Source organism: Microcebus murinus, chromosome 15 (assembly GCF_040939455.1).
Source record: "Microcebus murinus isolate Inina chromosome 15, M.murinus_Inina_mat1.0, whole genome shotgun sequence".
Classification (NCBI taxonomy): Eukaryota; Metazoa; Chordata; class Mammalia; order Primates; family Cheirogaleidae; genus Microcebus; species Microcebus murinus.
The window spans coordinates 31,823,337-31,844,521 of NC_134118.1; the positions used below are offsets into that span (position 1 = coordinate 31,823,337).

The following is a 21,185-nucleotide window of genomic DNA, read 5'->3' on the forward strand; positions in this document are numbered from 1 at the left end:
CAACGATGATGAAACAAAAATGATTATTTTTAAAAAAGACAGTGAAGGTTCTTGCCCTTGAAGAGCTTACTTGTATACATTCTAGTCTTTTAAGAATGTACTAATTTTCACATATCTGAATACCATTTGTTTTACCATATCATTTGAGACCTCTTTCCTACTACTGTAATTTCAGGTGAAAGCTCAACACTAAAAGATAATAGTATTCATGGTGAATTTAAAGTTTGGAACCATTTCCTTGGACTGAATTCATCCATAACCTATTTTAGCACATGCATTCCCCCACACATATCATGAGCTGCTATGACAGAAATGACTTTAAAAAGTCACATGAGGCCGGGCGCGGTGGCTCACGCCTGTAATCCTAGCACTCTGGGAGGCCGAGGCGGGCGGATTGCTCGAGGTCAGGAGTTCAAAACCAGCCTGAGCGAGACCCCGTCTCTACTAAAAATAGAAAGAAATTAATTGACCAACTAAAAGTATATATACAAAAAATTAGCCGGGCATGGTGGTGCATGCCTGTAGTCCCAGCTACTCGGGAGGCTGAGGCAGGAGGATCACTTGAGCCCAGGAGTTTGAGGTTGCTGTGAGCTAGGCTGACGCCATGGCACTCACTCTAGCCTGGGCAACAAAAGTGAGACTCTGTCTCAAAAAAAAAAAAAAAAAAAAAAAAAAAAGTCACATGAACATGTAAAGAGAGTTATTCCTTTGTGTTCCATAACCCTTATCTTAGTCTGAGGGTAGAACCAGGAAAGGCTTTTTTTGGAGAAATGTCATCTGAACTAGGCTTAACAAAAATTGTATATTTTAACATTGCTGGTTAGAGTGAGTTTCCTATGGGGAGCTGGATGTAGAGTCATTTATAATTTCCAAGCAATGGGAAAAGCTTAATCATTTCTTAACAAAAAACTCATTTCTAAAATGTTTAAAGCAAATACTTATATTAATATTTAGGAATCAATGGAAATTATTACTGACCTGCAGGACAGAATCGCTGCTCAGGCCCATCATATATTGACAGATTTCTATTTACAGGTATACTGTCATCCCTTAAGGTTAAATGTGCTGGCTGGTCATGATCATGATTAGTACCACTCAGAGCCACAGATGACAAGAGGTCAAAACTGATCTGTCCGTCAGGTTTTGGATACTCAATAGGTGTGCAATCCTTGGCTGGCTTGAGCTGATCAGAGTCAGAACCTTAAACAATTTTGAGGGAAATATTTAATAAAATAGAATTTTGAAGTAATTTCTTAAGCATATTCTTATAAAAACTTGAAAATATTATGCCAAATAAATATGACTTTAGCCCTCTTAAAATAACAATGCTCTGTTCTCCTAAAGACATTGAATTTATAATTTCTCTACTTAAATGTTTAACTTAAGTTTAAAACATTAAAGTAAAATACCACTTTCTCCACTACTTAATGGATTCCACTTAGGAATCTTTAATGATTATAACATTCATATTCTCAAATATGTTTGAATTACCTTTATGTTTCAGAGTCCATGGCTCCATTCCTCTTAATATCCAGTAAAATATTCCAGTGTAAATCATCCCTCCATATATACCCAGTATTCCGTGGCAAGACGGTCTTATATTTCTAACAGCATATAGCTCTTTCCATATCCACGATTTCTTCAAATTATCTTCATACTCTGTTACATGGAGTCCTTTTATCAAAAAATATAAAATGTTAAGTGTTAACTTTCCCAAAGGTACATAAAATGCTCTATTGTCAAGGTATTTTGCTACTAAATTATCTGCTGGGTGAATCTTAAGTATATTTTCAAAAACAAGTGGTCATGTAAGACCACACTGAAGAATCTTTCATGTACAAATGTTGGCATCTTCCAAAAGACAACGATTTTGATAAATATTGTTTGTTAATAGGTGGTAGGCATTTGATTTCTTATATTGGTAGCATGGGAAATTAGTTTCAAATTTCAATGAGATTGAAACAGAAACATAAGATATAAAATTCATGCTACATATAACAGTAAAGAATTTTACAATATACCACTAAAACTACTGCCTATTATGGGTTGAAATGTATCCCAGCAAAAATATATTTTGAAGTTGTTCTAACTTCCAATACCTCAGGCTGCAACCTTATAATAGAATGGCTGCAGATATATTAATATTAATAATTAAGATGAGGTCTACTGGAGTAAAGTGGGTCCCTAATACAATATGACTGGCCAGGTGAAGATCAAGGAAGATATAGAGTTATACTGCCTAAGCCAAGGAATGCCTAGGGCTATCAGAAGCTGGGAGAGGCAAGAAAGGATTCATTTATAGGGACTTCAGAGAGAGTATGGTCCTGCCAACACCTTAATTTTGGAATTCTAGCTTGCAGAACTTGGAGAGAATAAATTTCTGTTGTTTTAAGATACCCGGTTTATGGCACTTTTTTATGGTAGCCCTAGGAAAACATAATACCTAAAACTACAAATACCTAAAACTTGGTGCACACATTTAATATTTAAGGGGAAAAATTGCTTCTTATCATCATATTCCTTCATGAACTCCACATTGACCATACTGTTTCCAGTTACTGTTTCCTGTACTGGCTCTACTCTACTTTCCTTCATTCAGGCTTTAATCCTCATCTAGTCTTTGGTGATATACTGGCTCCAGTACTATCTATGTGTGGTACTATGTGTATATGATACAGTTAAAGTATGGTTAGTGGCCCAACAAGGAATGATACTTGACAATAAAATTAGAAAAAAGTTCTACTACCCAACCATTGCACTCCGTGTTGGCTATTCTATTCTCTCTAAAGTACTCTCTTGCCTTTTTTCTTGTTTTTTTAAAGAGACAGGGTCTCCCTCTGTTGCCCAGGCTGGAGTGCAGTAGTGCAATCAGCTCACAGCTCAAACTCCTGGGATCAAGTGATCCATCCTCCCACCTCAGCCTCCCAAGTAGCTGGGACTACAGGTGGCTGCCACCACATCTGGCTCCTCTTGTCTTTTCTATGTTCTACTCTATCTACCACTCCCATACACTAGGCCTCCACTCCTACAAAGATATTTGAAGGTATAACCAGGCTGCATACTTTTAACTAGTGGAACATTTGTTACCTGAGATTCTAATAAGGTTAATTTATTAAATATTTACTGAGTTGTCAGATGTTTGGATTCATAGTGAACAAAGTCCCTACTCTCTTGGAGTTTTCATCCAAGAGGCATGAGACAAAGTCAATAAATAAGTAAATTACATAGTGTGCCAAAGGTGGAAAATATGCTAGAAGAGACAGTGTTATAGGGATTGGATGTGCTCCTTGTGCTGCAAGTAAGCTAGTATGGTCAAGATATGAGAGAGTGATATTTAAACAAAGGAAAGGGAGCGAGGGAGCAGGCCATGAGCGAAGACCATGAGAGCATGCTTGGCATGTTCCAGGGACTGTAAAGAAGCCAGTGTGGCTGCAATGGAGAGTAATGAGACAAAGTCACAGGGATGGGGAAACTCTGGCTTTGACTTTGAGAATCACAGTAGAGGGTCTTTATAGATTAAGGGGTTATTGAGGATTAAGTGCTGGTTGTTCCTCTACACAACAGAAGGGTCATATGCCTCAGCTTGTGAAGCTTGGTAAGGAATAGGTTGCTGATTCTGCCTTCTACGAGGCTGTTCTATTTTCCGCCTAAAGGAACTTCAGTACTTAGGAAGTATCATGTGTATATTACATGTATGCAATGTAAATGCAGTACTATCAAATTTGAAAGTTTCCAGGCAGGTGGGACACTGGTATTTTTCTACTTTTCATGTGAATAAAACAGAACATTGTTGTAAAAAATCTCTGACCATAACTATTAGGAATAGGTCATGTAGTTCATTTTCTATAGCATGCATCTTAATACTTTGTATAAAAGCAACAGATGCAATATCCATCTTTTAATGTCAATTGAAGTAGACATAACCTGGCAATTTTCTTTCCTATACCTTAAATAGGAATTTCTTACCTAGTGTCTTTGATTGGAGATTTTCACTAGTTAGTTGATTAAAAATAGATTCTGCTGCCAAAATTCCACTTTTCATTGCTGTGTGGGTACCTTTGACCTTGGGAACATTCATGAAACCAGGGCTACAACCAATTAGCAAACCACCAGGAAAGGTGAGTTTTGGTATTGACTGAGGAAAGAAAGATTCAGAATACATGTATTAGCTCAAATTAAATAAGCAAAACTGAATACTTCAAATGACAGCCTCTTAATAAGTCTTCTAGAGCTGTAGGGAAAGGTTAAAAAATATATGAAAATGAATACAGGAAAGGAAAAAAACAGAGCAAGAGCAGTTTTCTTTTTCCTCCCCTAAGAGTGAAGACTGGGACCATTACTGTTTTTTGTTGTTGTTGTTGTTAGAGTTTTTCCTTTTCCCTCGCAGAAAAACCAACATGGGATAGATTTAAGATTGAAGCATCAGCTTATTTATTTGAATAAACTTTTTACTTATGTATACCCATATCATAGTTAAAAACAGTCTCTAAACTTGAATGACTGTTATCTAAACTGTTTTGTAAATCAAAACCACAATGAGATATCATCGCACCCTAGTTAGAATGCTATTGTCAAAAAGGCAAAAAATAACATGCTGGCAAGGATAGGAAGAAAAGAGAACTCTTATACATTGTTGGTGTGAATGTAAATTAGTACAGCCGTTACAGAAAATAGTATGGAGCTTTCTCAAAAAATTAAAAATAGAACTCTCATACAATCCAGCAATACTACAACTAGGTATATATCCGAAGGAAGGAAAAACAGTATGTTGAAGAGTTATCTGCACTCCCATGTTTACTGCAGCACTGTTCATAATAACCAAGATAATGGAATCGACCTGAGTGTCTATCAACAGATGAATGGATAAAGAAAATATGGTATATAAACACAATGGAAAACTATTTTAGTTTAATAAAAGGATACAGATTGTTAGTTCAAGTTTTTCCAACACAGGTGCTTCAATCGTAAGAATAAAAATGCTATAGTCCAAGGAAAATGTGTGTCTTTAAGTTCTAGAAGGATCCTACCCAGAGTGGGCAAAGTTGCAGGCAGATGGACATCTTGTTAGGAAACAAAGGACCAAGGAAAACACGTGCTGAGAAATGTATTTTGGGGCAGTCATTAAATTAGGGTTACAAGTAATTAGAAATCCACTAGGAAGGATGAGTTTTGGTACAGACTAAAGAAAGAGAAAAAGTGAGACAATATTTTTTAGCTCAAACAAAATTGAATGTTCCAAATTATTACCTCTAAGGTCTTAAAAAACATACTGGGAATAAGTTTCTAAACCTTCAACTAATGAATTCAGAAAATTCAAATAAAAAGTGTGTGTGTGTGTGTTCATCTTTCAATCTGCAAATCATCTTAGATGTTGAAGTACACAATACCATGGAGTACTATTCAGCTCTAAGAAACAATGGTGATATAGCACATCTTATATTTTCCTGGTTAGAGCTAGAACCCATACTACTAAGTGAAGTATCCCAAGAATGGAAAAACAAGCACCAGATATATTCTCCAGCAAACTGGTATTAACTGAGTAGCACCTAAGTGGACACATAGGTACTACAGTAACAGGGTATTGGGCAGGTGGGAGGGGGGAGGGGGCGGGTATATACATACATAATGAGTGAGATGTGCACCATCTGGGGGATGGTCATGATGGAGACTCAGACTTTTGGGGGGAGGGGGGGAAATGGGCATTTATTGAAACCTTAAAATCTGTATCCCCATAATATGCCAAAATAAAAAAAAAATTAAAAAAAAAATCTGTATGTACTATTCAATATATTGAAATCTTTATACTATAAATTACAAACAGTAGAATTAGATTGATAGTATGTATTATGGACATTATTCAAACAAGTTTAACAGGCTAAGGTATGCAATTAAATATATATTCTACCAAGTGAATTACTATTCTAAAAAAAACAACCTCACGAGAAGTAATCCCGTAACAACAGAATTTAGGGACAATGTTATTTTAAGATTCTAGTGATTATGATTTTATTTGACTTAATGAAATATTGTTACAGTAATAAAGTCTTTAGAACTTTACATTTAAGGTTGTCGGCTTCTCCGCCCTACCGTTTTCCTATTATGTACTTGTTACTTTCATAAAAATCCAATTTCTAAAATAGTCCTAGATTCCTTAAGAAACCTACTTTACAGATGATCCAGAAGAGTTAAGTAACTTGCTCCAAATCATTTAGTATAAGTTTTAGAGCTGATTTTTAGATCATCATACCTGTCTGATACTATTTCTACAATGGTACTATCAGCTTTCATCACAGCTATCTAGGTCTTATTTCATTGCTTAATTAGTACATATTGAATACATTAACTACATTTGCTAAGATTTATTTTGAACATATAGAATAGGACTATTGAGGTAAAGCTTAACAGAAGCCACCTAAAAGGTAAGAAAGTTACTAGGTAGTTGGATGAATTAATTACAATTGCTGAAAATTAAATTTTCTTTTGAGTTTCCTGGCCATTTCTTAATATTATTTCTTAATAAAGGGAAATATCTTAGATCACACAGGTTTTATTTTCTAGTTAAAAACAAAACAATCAAAGAAAAAAAGTCCATGAATTTATCTCTAGAGATCAATATATTCTTAAAACTAAATCAACAGTGTAATTTAAGTTCTGTGTGACATTAGATACTTTGCTTTAAATTCCTTAGATTTTCTTTCTATGAGATAATATTCTATTTTTTTTCTCCAGAGACAGGGTCTCACTCTGTCACCCAGGCTGGAGTACAGTTTCACAATCATAGCTCATTGTAACCCCAAAATTCTGGGCTCAAGCAATCTTCCTGCCTCATCCTCTTGAGTAGGACCACAGGCATGTGCCACCACTACAGGCATGTGCCACCACACCTGGCCAATTTTTAAAAAATTATTATTATTTTTTGTAGAGATGGGGGTCTCGTTATGTTATCCAGATTGGTCTCAAACTCCTGGGCTCAAGTGATCCTCCCTCCTCAGCCTCCCAAGGCAATGGGGCTATAGGTGTGAGCCACTGCACCCAACCTAATTTTTTATTCCTTACCTAAATTTGTTATATATAACATTTTCAATTCTGTATTTATACTAAGAAACAAGGAATAACCAAGTTGGAAGAGTTACCTGAATGCCACCTTCATTGAGAGCTCTGGCTCCATATGCAATCCTTTTTCCACCTTCCAATGTTGGCCGAATACTGGGATGGTGTTTCCACCTTTGGAACTCTCTGAATGGACTCAGGTATGGATTTTGATAGTCTAGGCCAACCTTAAAATTTTATATTTAAATTTGATATAGTTACATAATCAGACATTTTAAATAAGAATCATATCAAGGTAAAATGTGAGCAATGTTTATCAGAAAATGTATGTTAAATTTCTTGTACTCAAAGTATTTGGACCGATTATGTAGTAATGCAAATTTAAATAAAAAGTATATAAAGTCTGTTTGGAAAGAAAGGGTAAACAAAAGGATATCATGTGTTTATAATCAGCTAAATTTTGAAAATTTAGAACATATTAATAAATCATTGTGCTCTGAAGATCAAAGTCCAAATTTAAAAAATATCTGTAGGTATTTCAGATTATGTTTCTACAAAAGTAGTTATAAAAATTTATTTTACATTTACCAATACCAACTCTAGAAATAAACTAATAATCCATACTACAGTACTATTGGGGCAAAATGAGGGAAAAGGATGTAAATCACATTTAGGAAAAAAGAAGACAAGAAATATAGAATGTTATGTTTTACAAGGCATTACTAAAGTGCTGAAATTAATAACCACACATTTTTCCTTTGATAAGATTAAGTCACTGGAATAACTACCCAACGGTGATGCACTGAACACTTGACTGGGGGGTCAAAAAACACCAGTAACACACAAATTTAACAATGTGTCATATGTAAGTCTAATCATAACACTAAACTACTATAAAGCTGCAACCAGTTGCAAGGAGCAGAAACTCTTATATTACTTTTCTATTCTCTGTAGTGTTCAAGATGTAATTTACTGCCAAAAAGGGGGAAACTGCTTGTTTTAAAAAAGTTACAAGTTCAAACCCAGTGCTGATTTCATTTTCAGGGGCAGCATGCTATAGTGGAAATGGGCTTTGATATCAGGCAGGTTCAGGCATTTCTGCTATCATTTAATGTATGTATCTAGGAAAGCTGGTTAGCTTACTTCTCATCAGTAAAATAAGAAAAATAAGGATACCTATTTCATAGAATTGTTATGAAATTTACTTAGAAATCTCAGTAAAGAATCTACTGAGATGCTACTATTACTAGACCTATGTATATTTAGTAGACTAATTACTATAACAGCCATAAGCAATTTAAATATTGATAAAATTAGAAAGTAAGCATTAAATGAAAAACATTTTACATTCTCCAGATTCAAAACCCTCATTTCATAACACTGATGATCCTAACAGTAGATAACTCTAACAGTAGAATTTTCCATAATGGGAATATAACTTACCACAAGACCAAGAGCTACTAATGGTTCACCTTCATTTAAATGATAAAGGAAAGAGCCTCCGTAAGTATTTCTGTCCAGGGGCCAACCAACAGTGTGATCTACTCTCCCGGGTTTCCACTTCTTTTCATCAATAATCCATAACTAAAACAAAACCAAAAACAAGTCCTATAGTATTTTTAAATGTTTTTATGTCACTGCAATGCATATAACTTGCCAGGTTTAATGTCTTATTTATGAAAATTATAAGTGAAAAACTGTAACATGAGAAACACAAAAAATTATTTCGTGTCAAAGACAATTATATCAAACTGCAACCTGATGAGTTGGAGCAAAGTAATAGGTCAGAAAAGTTATGAAATCTTTAAGACATTAATTAGATCCTTAAATTGGGAAGATTTTCATGCAATTACAGGAAATATCACTGAAAAGATGAAGAAAACTTCTGAGGTACTGTAATGTTCTATGTCTTCCTCTTGGTGGTAGCTACATGTGGGTGTTCACCATGTAAAAATTCACTCAGCTATACACTTAAGACCTGTTTCTTTATAATACATATGTATTCTTCAATAAAATAGTATACACCCTCCTATTCTTCAATAAAATAGTTTGCCCCCCAAAACTGAAGCAAATTGTTCATCCTGTTTTCAGACGTGTAAGTTTAAAATTTTAAATAACAATTTCTATCTGAAATATTACCTAAAAATTAGATATTATGTGCAATTTACCAAAAGAAGCCTTTATTCACAATATAATGAATCCAGTTATATAGAGAATTTGAACTTTCTGAAATTCAACCTAAAAAAAATTTAAACAAAATGGTTATAATGAAAAATATACTCTAACAAGCCAAGGATTTGGGAAAATATACTAGAGAATAAATAAACTGAGAAAATATACAACAGTTAACTTAATTAAATTTTAGGTTGCAGGTCAATATACAATGGCTGAGTGTGTATTTCATCAACAAAATTATCTTCCCATTATAATTTTGAAAAAACAATTCTTTGTAGGATGTGGTCATCCTACAAACAGCATATGGATAACAGGTATAATACTATCAGGGCAGATGGCATTACAATGAAAAAAAAAATCAAGGTTCAAATATTTTCAAGTTCCATGCTCATTTTAAGCAATATTTGGTAAAACAATTTGAACATGTAAAAATAATTTAAACAATAATGGGACTTGATCAGTAATATTTTCTAGCCCCTTGAAAAATATCCCAAAGAGTTTTAGTCATAATGAACATGTCAAGACAATGAAAAAAATATAACTATAAAATTAAATCCATATTATAAACTACATGATAATACAAATGAATTTAAGTTCCATCTTTCAAAATTAAAATTGCAAAAACAACCAGGATACCTCCTTCAGTCCAATCCCATAGGTTTGAGGTTCACAATTGGCCCTCAAATCAAACTTCTTAAATAATTGCTTGGCTAGATGTCCATGGCAACCCTCTGCAAAAATTGTGACTTTAGCATGTAGTTCTAGTCCTCTCTCAAATGTTGTCTAAAAAAAACAAAAACATATTAAATGGCAACATTTGACACTTTAAAATGTATTCACAATCTGCTTAGGTTTAAATTGAACTATGATTCAGGTACAGAAGAGATAGTACAAATATATAATATAAAAAATAAAACCGAAAGTACTCTTTTAAGTGGAATCTAATTGAAATTTTATGTATATCTTATGTCTTTGTTATATTTAGTTTCTTTTTTATTTCAAAAGTACTTGATGAATGGTTAACTTTGTAAGAATTAAAAAACCAGGCCGAGTGCAGTGGCTCACACCTGCAATCCCAGCACTTTGGGAGGCTAAAGTGAATGAATGACTTAAGCCTATGAGTTAGAGATCAGCCCGAGCAATACAGAGAGACCCTCTCTCTACAAAAAACAAAAATTAGCCAGATGTGGTAGTGCATGCCTGTAGTCCCAACTACTCCGAGAGGCTGAGACAGGAAGACTGCTTGAGCTCAGGAGTTTCAAGTTGCAGTGAGCTATGATGGTGCCACTGTGCTCATACCTGGGCAACAGATTGAGACCCTGTCTTAGGGGGGAGAAAATGAAAAAAGTGAATTAAAAAAAGCAAATAAAGCATGCTTATACAAAAGAAAAAAAACAACAACTCTAAAAATGAATACAAGGTAAAAAGGCCATTTCCCCACTGTTTTTGATTTTTCAGTCCTATCATCCGGAGAAAAAATAATAGTTTTTTTGTAAATTATGCCAAAAATTTTCTACGAATAAAAAACTATATAGAACCTACTTAGATTCTTATATTTTAACACAAATAGGATCATACTAACTATACTCTTTAGCTACTTTCTTTTTTCACTTTAATTTTACTTGTTCCCTACTGTAGAATATATACTATAAAACTGAAATGTTTTTGCTAGTATAAAGAAAGCTACAATGAAAGTCTTTCTCTTCTTCTCTTGCTGTATATGTTTTGTACTTACGTCTGGAACAAGGTAGGTTCACAATAAATTTGTTGAATAAAAAAATACAAAATAATCAAGAGTGTCTCTTGCAAAATACATCTTTCCCAATATTTTTCTGTTTATTTATTAGCATGTATGTATGTACACAGATACATTCATACAAATAATAGGTTTATACTTACATACTGTTTTATAATTATTTTCACATATTATAAAGGGATTTGCCAAAGGCAATATATTCCATTCATTTTTCATGTTTGAATAAATGCCTCTAATTTTTTAATCAATTCATGATACTTGGACATTTAGGTTTTTTTCAGTGGTTTACTAGTATACACATTGCTTGGATGAATATTTTTAGTCTGAGTGGTAAGAGTTATTTCATTATTAACTTAATATCTTCAGTTGCTAAAGAGTTTGAACATCTTTTATATGTTAATTGGTAACTTCTATTTTTCTTGTAAAATGCTTGTGTCATATATATGCATATATGTACACTGCACACACACACACATCCTATACATAACTGAGTGTAACTTTTAAAAAATTTTGTTCTTGTCCTCTTCCTCTAATTACAGTAATTCAGGTTAACAACCTAATATGTACAATTTTATGCAAAAATATATACACACATATATACTGAGATACTTATAGATATACTTAAACTTTTGGGGGTCCAGGTTTATTTTACCAAAACAGAATCATATAATAGAAACTTTCTTCTATCTTACATTTTTCATAATACTCCATGGAAATGTTTTCAAGTCACTGTATAGCTCAAGTCTTTCCCTTAATAGCTAGGTAGTAGTCTAGGTAGAGATAGATAGATGAATCACCTATTCTGTTAATGGATAGATAATAGCCATTCACTGTTTCCAGTTCACATACAGATATAAACAATGTCATAAAATATATACATCCTTGCATATACAGCTGACCCTTGAACAATACAGGTTTGAACTGTGCAGGTCCACTTATACAAAAATTTTCTTTTCTTTTTTTTTTGGTCAGAGACAGGGTCTTACTTTGTTGCCCAGGCTGGAATGCAGTGGAGTGATCCATAGATAGCTCACTGTAACCTGGAACTCTTGGGCTCAAGCGATTCTCTTGGCTCAGCCTCTCAAGTAGCTAGGACTACAGGCTCACATCACTATGCCCAGCTAACTTTTAAATTTTTCTGTAAAGATGAAGTCTCCCTGTGCTGCTCAGGCTGATCTAGAACTACTGGCTTCAAGCGATCCTCCTGCCTCAGCCACCAAAAGTATGGGGATTACAAGTGTGAGCCACCTCACCTGGCCTACATTAATTTTTTTTTTAACCAAACAGGGATTGAAAATATAGTATTCACTGGATATGAAATTGTATATGAAGGACCAAGTTCAAATATGTAGGTTCCACAGGGCTGACTTTAAGACTTGAGTATGTGTGAATTTTGGTATACAAGGGGATCCTGGAACCAATCTCCCAAATATGCCAAGAGACAACTGTATATCCTCACAATATTGGTGCATCAGAATCCCTAGGGCCTTGTTAAAAAATAGTTTCTTAGGTCCTACTGTAGGATATGTTAAGCCCTGAGATGTCACATGCTTCTGATGTAGCCAATTAAACTATGAGGAGGATGAAATAGGCTTTGCTTTTGTTTTTTAAAGGTACATTTATTATTTCAAAATATTAAGGAGATACAAGTGTCTTCGATGCATGTATATCTTGTATAATCCTTAAGTCAGGGCTTTTGGTGTGTTCCTCACCAGAACAGTGATCAATGTACCCAACAGGTAAGTTTTTTATCCTACACACCTATTGCTTTGTGCCTGTGTGTACTCACTGTTTAGCTCGTTTATTAGGGAGAACATATGGTGTTTGGTTTTCCATTCCTGAGATACTTCACTTAGGATAATCATCTCCAGTTCCATCTAAGTTGCTGCAAACAACATCATTTCATTCCTTTTTATGGCTGAGTAGTATTCCACATGTGTGTGCGTCTATATCACATTTAGTTTATCCACTCATGAATTGATGGGCACTTAGGTTGATGCCACATCTTTGCAAATGTGAATTGTGCTATGATAAACATTCCAGTGCAAGTGTGTTTTTGATAAAATGACTTCACTTCCTATGGGTAGATACTTAGCAGTGGGATTGCTGGATCAAATGGTAGATCTACATTTATTTTCTTGAGGAATTTCCATATTGTTTTCCATACTACTAATTTGCAGCTCTACCAACACCGGATAAGCATTCCATTCACTCTGGATCCATGCTGGTATCTATTTTTTTTTTTGTTTTGACTTTTTAATAATGGCTATTCTGGTAGGAGTAAGGTGGTATCTCATTGCAGTTTTTATTTGCATTTCCCTTATGATTAGTAATGTTGAGCATTTTTTCATGTTTGTTGGCTATTTGTCTATCTTCCTATGAAAAACTTCATGTCTTTTGACTACTTTTTGATGGAGTTTGTTTTTTTCTTGCTGATTTGAGTTCTTTGGAGATTCTGGATATCAAACTTTAGTGGGTGTACTGTTTACGGGTATGTTCTCCCATGATATTTATTGGTTGTCTATTCTCACTGCTAATTATTTCCTTTGCTGTGCAGAACTTTTAAAATTGAAGTCCCATTTATTTATTTATTTATTCGTTTTTGTTGCTATATTTGCCTTTGGGGTCTTAGTCATAAATTCTTTGCCTAGGCCAATGTCTAGAAGAATTTTTCTTATATTTTCTTGTAGAATTTTTATAATTTTGTGCCTTACATTTAAGATTTTTATCGATCTTGAATTTTTATATATGGCAAGAGATAGGGGTCTTGTTTCATTCTTCTGCATGTGGCTATCCAATTTTCCCAGTGCCATTTATTGAACAGAACTTCCTTTCCACAGTATATATTGTTGTCTGCTTTGTTGAAGCAGCTGGTTATAGGTAGATGGTTTTATTTCTGGTTTCTCTATTCTGTTCCATTGGTCTATGTCTATACTTTTATATGCTTTTTCTGCATATACTGAGACAATCATATGGTCTTTGTTTTTATCTGTGTTTATATGGTTAATCATGTTTATCGATTTACATATGTTAAACCATCCTTAGATCCCGGGGATGAAACCCACTTGATCATGGTGGATTATCTTTTTCATGTGCTGTTTAATTTGGTTTGCTAGTATTTTTCCATCTATGTTCATAATGGATACTGATCTTTTCTTTTTTTGTTGTGTCCTTTCCTGGCTTTGGTATCAGGGTGATACTGGCTTCACAGAATGAGTTAGAGAGGATTCCCTCCTTGATGTTATGGAATAGTTTCAATAGGATAGGTATCAATTATTCTTTGTAAGTCTGGCAGAATTCAGCTGTGAATCCATCTGGTCCAGGGCTTGTTTTTGTTGGGAGATTTTTTATTACTGCTTCAATCTTGCTACTTATTATTGGTCTATTCAGGACTTCTATTTCTTCCTGATTCAAGCATGGGAGGTTGTGTGATCCCAGGAATTTGTCCATTTTCTCTAGTTTTTCTAGTTTGTGTAGAAGTTTTCATAGGACTCTCGGATGGCATTGTGTATTTCTGTGGAATCAGTTATAATGTCTCCTTTTTCATTTGTTATTGAGCTTATTTGAGTCCTTGCTCTTCTATTTCTGGTTAATGCGGCTAGTGGTTTATCGATTTTATTTATCTTTTCAAAGTACCAACTTTTTGCTTCATTGATCCTTTGTATTGTTTTTATTGTTTCCCATTTCATTTAGTTCTGCTCTGAGCTTTATTTCTTTTCTTCTGCTGGCTTTGGGTTTGGTTAGCTCTACTTTTTCTAGTTCCTTAAGATGTGACATTAGGTTGTTAATTTGTGATCTTTCTGTCTTTTTCATGTAGGCATTTAAGGCTATCAATTTTCCCTTTAAAACTGCTTTTCAGCAGTCTGTATTACACAGATTTTTGAAAACGTGTATACTCTTTATCATTTAGTTGGAGAAATATTTTGATTTTTATCTTAATTTCATCATTAATCTAAGGATCATTCAGCAGCAGGTTGTTTAATTTCCATGACTTTGGGTAGATCTAAGTGTTTCTCTTGGAATTGATTTCTAGTTTCATTCCACTGTGGTCTGAAAAGATATGTGGTATGACTTTGATTTTTTTGAATTTGCTGAGACTTGTTTTGTGGCATGTGATATGATCAATCTTGGAAAATGTCTCATGTGCTGATGAGAAAATTGCATACTCTATTTTTGGGTAGAATGTTCTTAAATGTCTGTTAGGTCCATTTGTTCTAGAGTCCTGTTTAAGTCCAGGGTTTCTCTATTCATTTTTTTGCTTGGATGATCTGTCCAGTTCTGTCAGTGGGGTGTCGAAGTCTGCAGCAATTAACATGCTACTGTTTACTTCTTTGCTAAGATCTAGAAGAATTTCCTTTATGAAACTGGGAGTGGTAGGTGCATATATATTTATGATTGTTACATCTTCTTCTTGAATAGCTCCCTTTACCATTACATAATGACCATCTTTGTCTTTTATTTTTTTTACCACTGCTCATTTGAGGTCTATTTTATCCTATGTGAGAATGGCTACCTCTGCTTGCTTTTGGTTTCCATTTGCATGGAATATTTTTTCCTATATCCTTTGAATCTGTGTGAAGCCTTGTCGTTTAGATGTAATTTTTAGAGACAGTAAGTACTTGGGTTGTGTTGTCTCATCTATTCAGCCAGTCTATGTCTTTTAAGTCGGACATTCAGACCGTTCATGTTGAGTGTTAGTATTGATATGTGGAATGCTGTTCTGTTCATCATGTTAGATGACACCTTATTGTTTTGTTTTCACTCTTTTGCTCCTATTTTATAAGAGCTATGAGCTATAACTTTTGGGAGTTTTTACACTGGTGGGTGTCTATTGTGCTGTTGCATGCATAATGCACTTTTGAGCATTTCCTGTAGGGCAGGTCTAGTAGTAACAAATTCCCTTAGTGTTTGCTTGTCTGAAAAAATTTGTATTTCTCTATCATTTATGAAACTTAGTTTTGCAAGCTATAGAATTCTTGGCTGGCAGTTGTTCTGTTTAAGATTAAAAGTGGGGCCCCAATCCCTTCTGGCTTGTAAGGTGCCCACTGAGAAGTCTGTAGTTAGCCTGATGGATTTTCCTTTGTAGGTGAGTTGTTGCTTTTGTCTTGTCGTCTGTAGAATTTTCTCCTTCATTTTGACTTTGGCCAGGGCGATGACTACATGTCCTGGATATGTTCTGTTTGCTATAAATCTTTCCAGTGTTCAATGATCATCTTGTATCTGAATCTTTGGTGATATCAGGGAAGTTCTCCTCAAAAAGTCCCTTGAATAAGTTTTCCATATCCTTTCTTATGCTGTCACTTTAGTTAGTGCTTCATTTTTTTCATTCATGTTCTGAAACATTGTTTTGGCTTCTTTGTGTTGGTTTTCAACTTTCTCTTTAATTCTATTCATCTTGTTTACCATCCATATTCTGAATTCCATTTCTGATATTTCGATAATTTCCTTTTGGTTGGGGTCCATTGCTGTGGACCTATTGTGATCTTTGGGGGTGTTGAACTAGCCTGTTTTTTCACGTTGTCAGAATTTTTGCTGCTTTCTTCTCATCTGAAACCTCTTCTCTCAGCTCAGGGTTCACAGGTTTGCAACACACCTGTTCTCCTTTGCTGGGAACTCCTTTGCAGGGCTTGCTCCACTGGTCAGGGTGCAGAGCTGAGGGGACTGGGCCACTGGATGTCTGGGGTTCCCTCCCCATTCAGGTAATGCCCAGGCTGCTACTGTGGGATGCCTTTAGTTCCACTTGAGTTCCTCGTGTTGGGGGTGGGGGGAGTGCCTGCTTCCCAGTCAGAGGCATGGTAGTGCCTCTGCTCTCTCTGCTCCCTCCCTGGCCTGGCAAGGAGAAATGTTGGTGCAACTGCAACAAAGCCAATCCCTGTTTAGACCTAAGAGCTCAGAGTGGTGTCAACTGCGGCAAGCCCTGGAACAGAGACCAGTGGGTCCCTGCTGAGCCTGTTCTCTGATGCAACTTCACTATAATCTCCAAGTAGTTCCCTGATCAGCATCGAGGCCTGCAGTGGTGGTGGTGGGGCACCCATAGCTTGAGTTACAGTGTTTGTGCAGCAAGTGTCGGGTCTTAGGGCTCTCTCCTTTATCCCTTCCCCACATGTAGGTGTCTCCCCCAGCTATCTTCTGATCTTGGTGAGCGGAACTTGCTGTCCCTGTCTCTTTCACTCTGAGTGTCTCCTGTTGGTTCTCTGACGATCTACAATGCTTTCTCCAAGAGTATATCTTTAGGTGAGCATCTACTTGCAGTTTTCAATCCTCTCCCAAAGAACAGCATATGTGGCTGCTTCTAGTCTGCCATGTTGGCCCCCTTCTCACTTTACCATTATCTCCTTAAGCAGCAAATATGAGAAATAGGAAGATTTGCCAGAGGAGACTCTGGACTAGATTCCTAATTCTATTGAAGGGTGGTAGAAAGAAGAATAAACTACCAGTCAGAAAATATTTACTGAGGTCATATTTACCTGGCACTATGTGAGACATTGGAGTAACCCTTCAGGCTGTCTTCATGGAGCCTATAATCTAGATGGGAAACTACATAATAAACAAACAGGAATAGACAAGTTTACTTATTAAGATGTTAATCTGTGTTTTGTTCTTATCATAGGAAAGAAGGTATTTTTTCCTTGTCTTTTCCAAGGAAACTTACAAAGTGAGAGCTCCATATTCTAATGGCTTTTCCTTCGTAGATTGAAAAATACAAATTCTGAAAACTATCCAGGCTATATTTTGAATGAGAGGATGATATTTTGAATGAGGGGATATTTTGGTTCTACATCTACCAAAAGATGTTAAAATCAGGTCAAAGTCTATCACTATTTACCTACTAATAGTAATGCAATCATTCTTATCTATAGAAATGAAAATTATGAATAAAAATCATGGAAACAATAAAATCTTTGAGATGTGTTTGTTTTATATTTGTGTGAGTCATGCTTTTATCTTTATTTTATTTTTTGGAGACAGAGTCTCGCTTTGTTGCCCAGTTTAGAGTGAGTGCCAGGGCATCAGCCTAGCTCACAGCAACCTCAAACTCCTGGGCTCAAGCGATCCTCCTGCCTCAGCCTCCCGAGTAGCTGGGACTACAGGCATGCACCACCATGCCTGGCTAAGTTTTTCTATACATATTAGTTGGCCAATTAATTTCTTTCTATTTATAGCAGAGACGGGGTCTCGCTCTTGCTCAGGCTGGTTTCGAACTCCTGACCTCAAGTAATCCGCTCGCCTTGGCCTCCCAGAGTGCTAGGATTACAGGCATAAGCCAACGTGCCTGGCGTGTTTTTATCTTTAAAAAAATTAAGCATGTTATAACTATTTGCCTAAATCATGTTCAGCTCAAAGTGGCTTCTAAATTTTTTAACAATGAGAGAAAAATTCTATATTAATAATTATAATCTTACATTCACATAATTAATATATCATTTGTAGCAAAACCTAAATTATTGAGTTTAAGTTAGTTCTTTCTTTTTTATTTGTCAGTTTATTAAGCACATAACTATTAAAAGGTTTACCTTTGGTGCACCATCCTTTTGTATCCCTACATCGTTAGTGGCGATTCCTTTTACACTACCATCATCATGAAAAAGGACCTAAAAATGATTAAAAAAAAAAAAAGTGTATTTATTATCACTTTAGGAATCATAATAACCTGGAAAAGAAACAGTAAACAGATTTAGATTTCTTAGAAAATGAACATGTTCTCTAGATTATAGAAATATAGGCTTTAAAATGTTCAGGCAAAAAAAGACACACGCTAAGGTACTTCCTTTTAGAGTGTAAAAGAACATAACTCAAACAGTTGGAAATGAAAACAATGCCACAACCTTGATGAGAATGAAAAGGAAGTTGCTACTAGAGAGGGTTACTAAAGAAACCAGAAAGATTAAATAAGAAACTCTCTTCAGATAGCCAATCATGTATAAAGAATCTGAAATCAAGGCCTATATAACAAATGAAGAACATGAAGGTGGGTAGGGAAAGAAAATCTGTCAGGAAAGCTTATGTCTCAAATGAGCTAAGACCCCAAAAACAAAGAAAACAAAACAGAGAGAGGCTGAAGAAAGTGTAAAGGTGATTAAACTTTATTTCTGGAGCAAAGAGGGGGAAAATAGGCCACAAATATAATTCTGAGGATAACAATAATACTCTGTAACTCTTCTTTGGTTTCTGTTTCCTCTGGAGGAAAATGCTCTTTAGATAGGAAAGTACAAAATCTACACTGAACTCACACAACATATTATAAGAAAGCACAAGAGTGGAGAGGTAAAATAGGATTAGCAGCAAAGGATATGGAAAAATATATGCATAAAGGTTTTATTTGATATCTTGAAAACAAATCAACAGTAGAACGTAGCTATGGACTAGAACTAAAATCTGGCTCAGAGTACCCCCCCCAAAATCTTGGCAAACACATCAGTAGTCTATTGATGATGATCACTAAGGAACTGAGGAAAACAAGACAGGTACAAGAGACTGTTTGTGTTTCTGTGTGTACTCAAAAAGTGAAAATCATGGCTTCTACAAACCACCTCGTGATTTTGACACTGATTCTAATCAATAATGTTCATCAAGGAGAAAAGCAAAATCACATACTTGGGTCCAACAAAACAAATGCAAATATATGGGCTGTGGGTACTAATGGAAGAACAGTTTCTAGAAAGAAGAAGATAATACTAAGAAGAAGCCTATTATACACTCGGCTTGAAGTAAGTTTATTTATTCTAGGTACCACTTTAAAAAGTGGAAAAAAAGAGAATGCACTCAGAAGTGGACCAACAAGAATACTGAAGGAATTAAAGTTATATGACATCATGGCTGAAAGAACTGAGAATATTTAGTCTAGGGTTGTGGCTCAGAACATGATATCCCAAAGTATGGTACTTTGGCATGCTGTTATTGGGGCTTAGAAACCAATACTTCAAAATATGGTGCTCCGACATACTGAACTGAAGAAGCCTCAGTATCTCTCTGACCTTCCGCCCTCACCTTTGTCTCTTAATCCTCTGCCTCTCCCAAAGCCTAGGACAAAGTTGTTCTCTGAAGTTCCCTTCCCTTATCTGTCTAAAGTATGGACCTGCCAAAGAAGAAAACAATTACCTCTGGTCCCTTCTGAGTTTTCATTAACTGAACTCATATTGCAGGAAGAAAGACTGAAGTCTAATAACAAACCTGAACAGAATTTTGTCACAAACCACTGTGCTCTACAGGCCAGACTTTGTCCCAGGCCATGGTATGTTCTTCACGTCCACTGAATTCCCCTAAAAATCATTTACTATTCCCCTAAAATCACCCACACTTCCCTATCTCCCCTTCCCCTAAGAAGAAGGATATACAACCATCTTATACCACTGCATGGTGACATAATCACTCTGTAATTTTCCCCTCATGCACAGCAATAGATCTTTTTCAGAAGAAAGGTCTTTCTACCTTCTTTTGACCTCCTGCCTCCCACTCCTCTTTCTCTACCAAAACAAGTCATAGAAACCAGAATTCGTCTTGCCCGAGGCAGGTCATAGAAACTAGAACTCTTCCCCATCAAAGCCACCCATAAAACCTTGAAACGGTTACTCTCTTGCTTCTTTCTCCCTTTTCCCTTGAAGACTCTCATTGCAGAGGTGTCCTGCTCTATACCTGGGAGGAAGAAATGCCACACAGAGATGCTACACAAGGGTGAATCTGGACAGACTTTTGCTGGGTTTCCTCTCTCAGTCTATTACTGTTAGATCATACCCCTTGCTTCAATCACATTTCTGCATGGCTATCTGTTCTTACAGCTCCTAGGCATAAAAATAGACAATTTTCCCTGGGTCTTTGCTGTTAGGCTTAAAAAATTCACCCTTCTCAAACTTCCATCCAAACCTCCTATAAAACCCACCACTCTTCCCTTCCTAGGGGTGTATTAGACACCTTAGCCTTTGCCAGACCCCTAGGGAGATAAGGAATGGAATGCAAGAGGGGCACTTGAATTCCTTAACCCTCCAGATAAGGACAGCCCTTATCGCTCTCCACAGGGGCCCCAGGAACTGGTTGTTTTGAAAAGAATTTATTACAGTAGCTGTTCTGGCCCAGTTGCTCACTCTCCCTGGAAAAACCCTCTATAAAACCCAAGGCTCTCTCCTTTTCTCGAGTGGATGTTCTTTTCAGCCTCCACGCACCTGCATCCAGATGCTAAAATAAACAGCATTTTGCTACACCTGAGGCT

At 35.7% G+C, this 21,185-nt stretch overlaps 1 protein-coding gene across 1 annotated transcript in view; it reads right to left on the bottom strand.

Annotated features, from left to right (window-relative positions):
- The window catches only part of ETFDH (electron transfer flavoprotein dehydrogenase), a 36,713-nt gene that overhangs the window by 2,105 nt on the left and 13,423 nt on the right, over window positions 1-21,185 (bottom strand). Inside the window, exons 6-12 of the mRNA XM_012783592.2 lie at window positions 18,496-18,573; window positions 9,862-10,008; window positions 8,494-8,634; window positions 7,134-7,277; window positions 3,967-4,135; window positions 1,492-1,674; window positions 979-1,200 (exon numbers count right to left, since the gene is read on the bottom strand). Of these exons, the coding sequence (XP_012639046.1) occupies window positions 979-1,200; window positions 1,492-1,674; window positions 3,967-4,135; window positions 7,134-7,277; window positions 8,494-8,634; window positions 9,862-10,008; window positions 18,496-18,573 (1,084 nt within the window). The remainder of the gene's footprint in view (window positions 1-978; window positions 1,201-1,491; window positions 1,675-3,966; window positions 4,136-7,133; window positions 7,278-8,493; window positions 8,635-9,861; window positions 10,009-18,495; window positions 18,574-21,185) is intronic.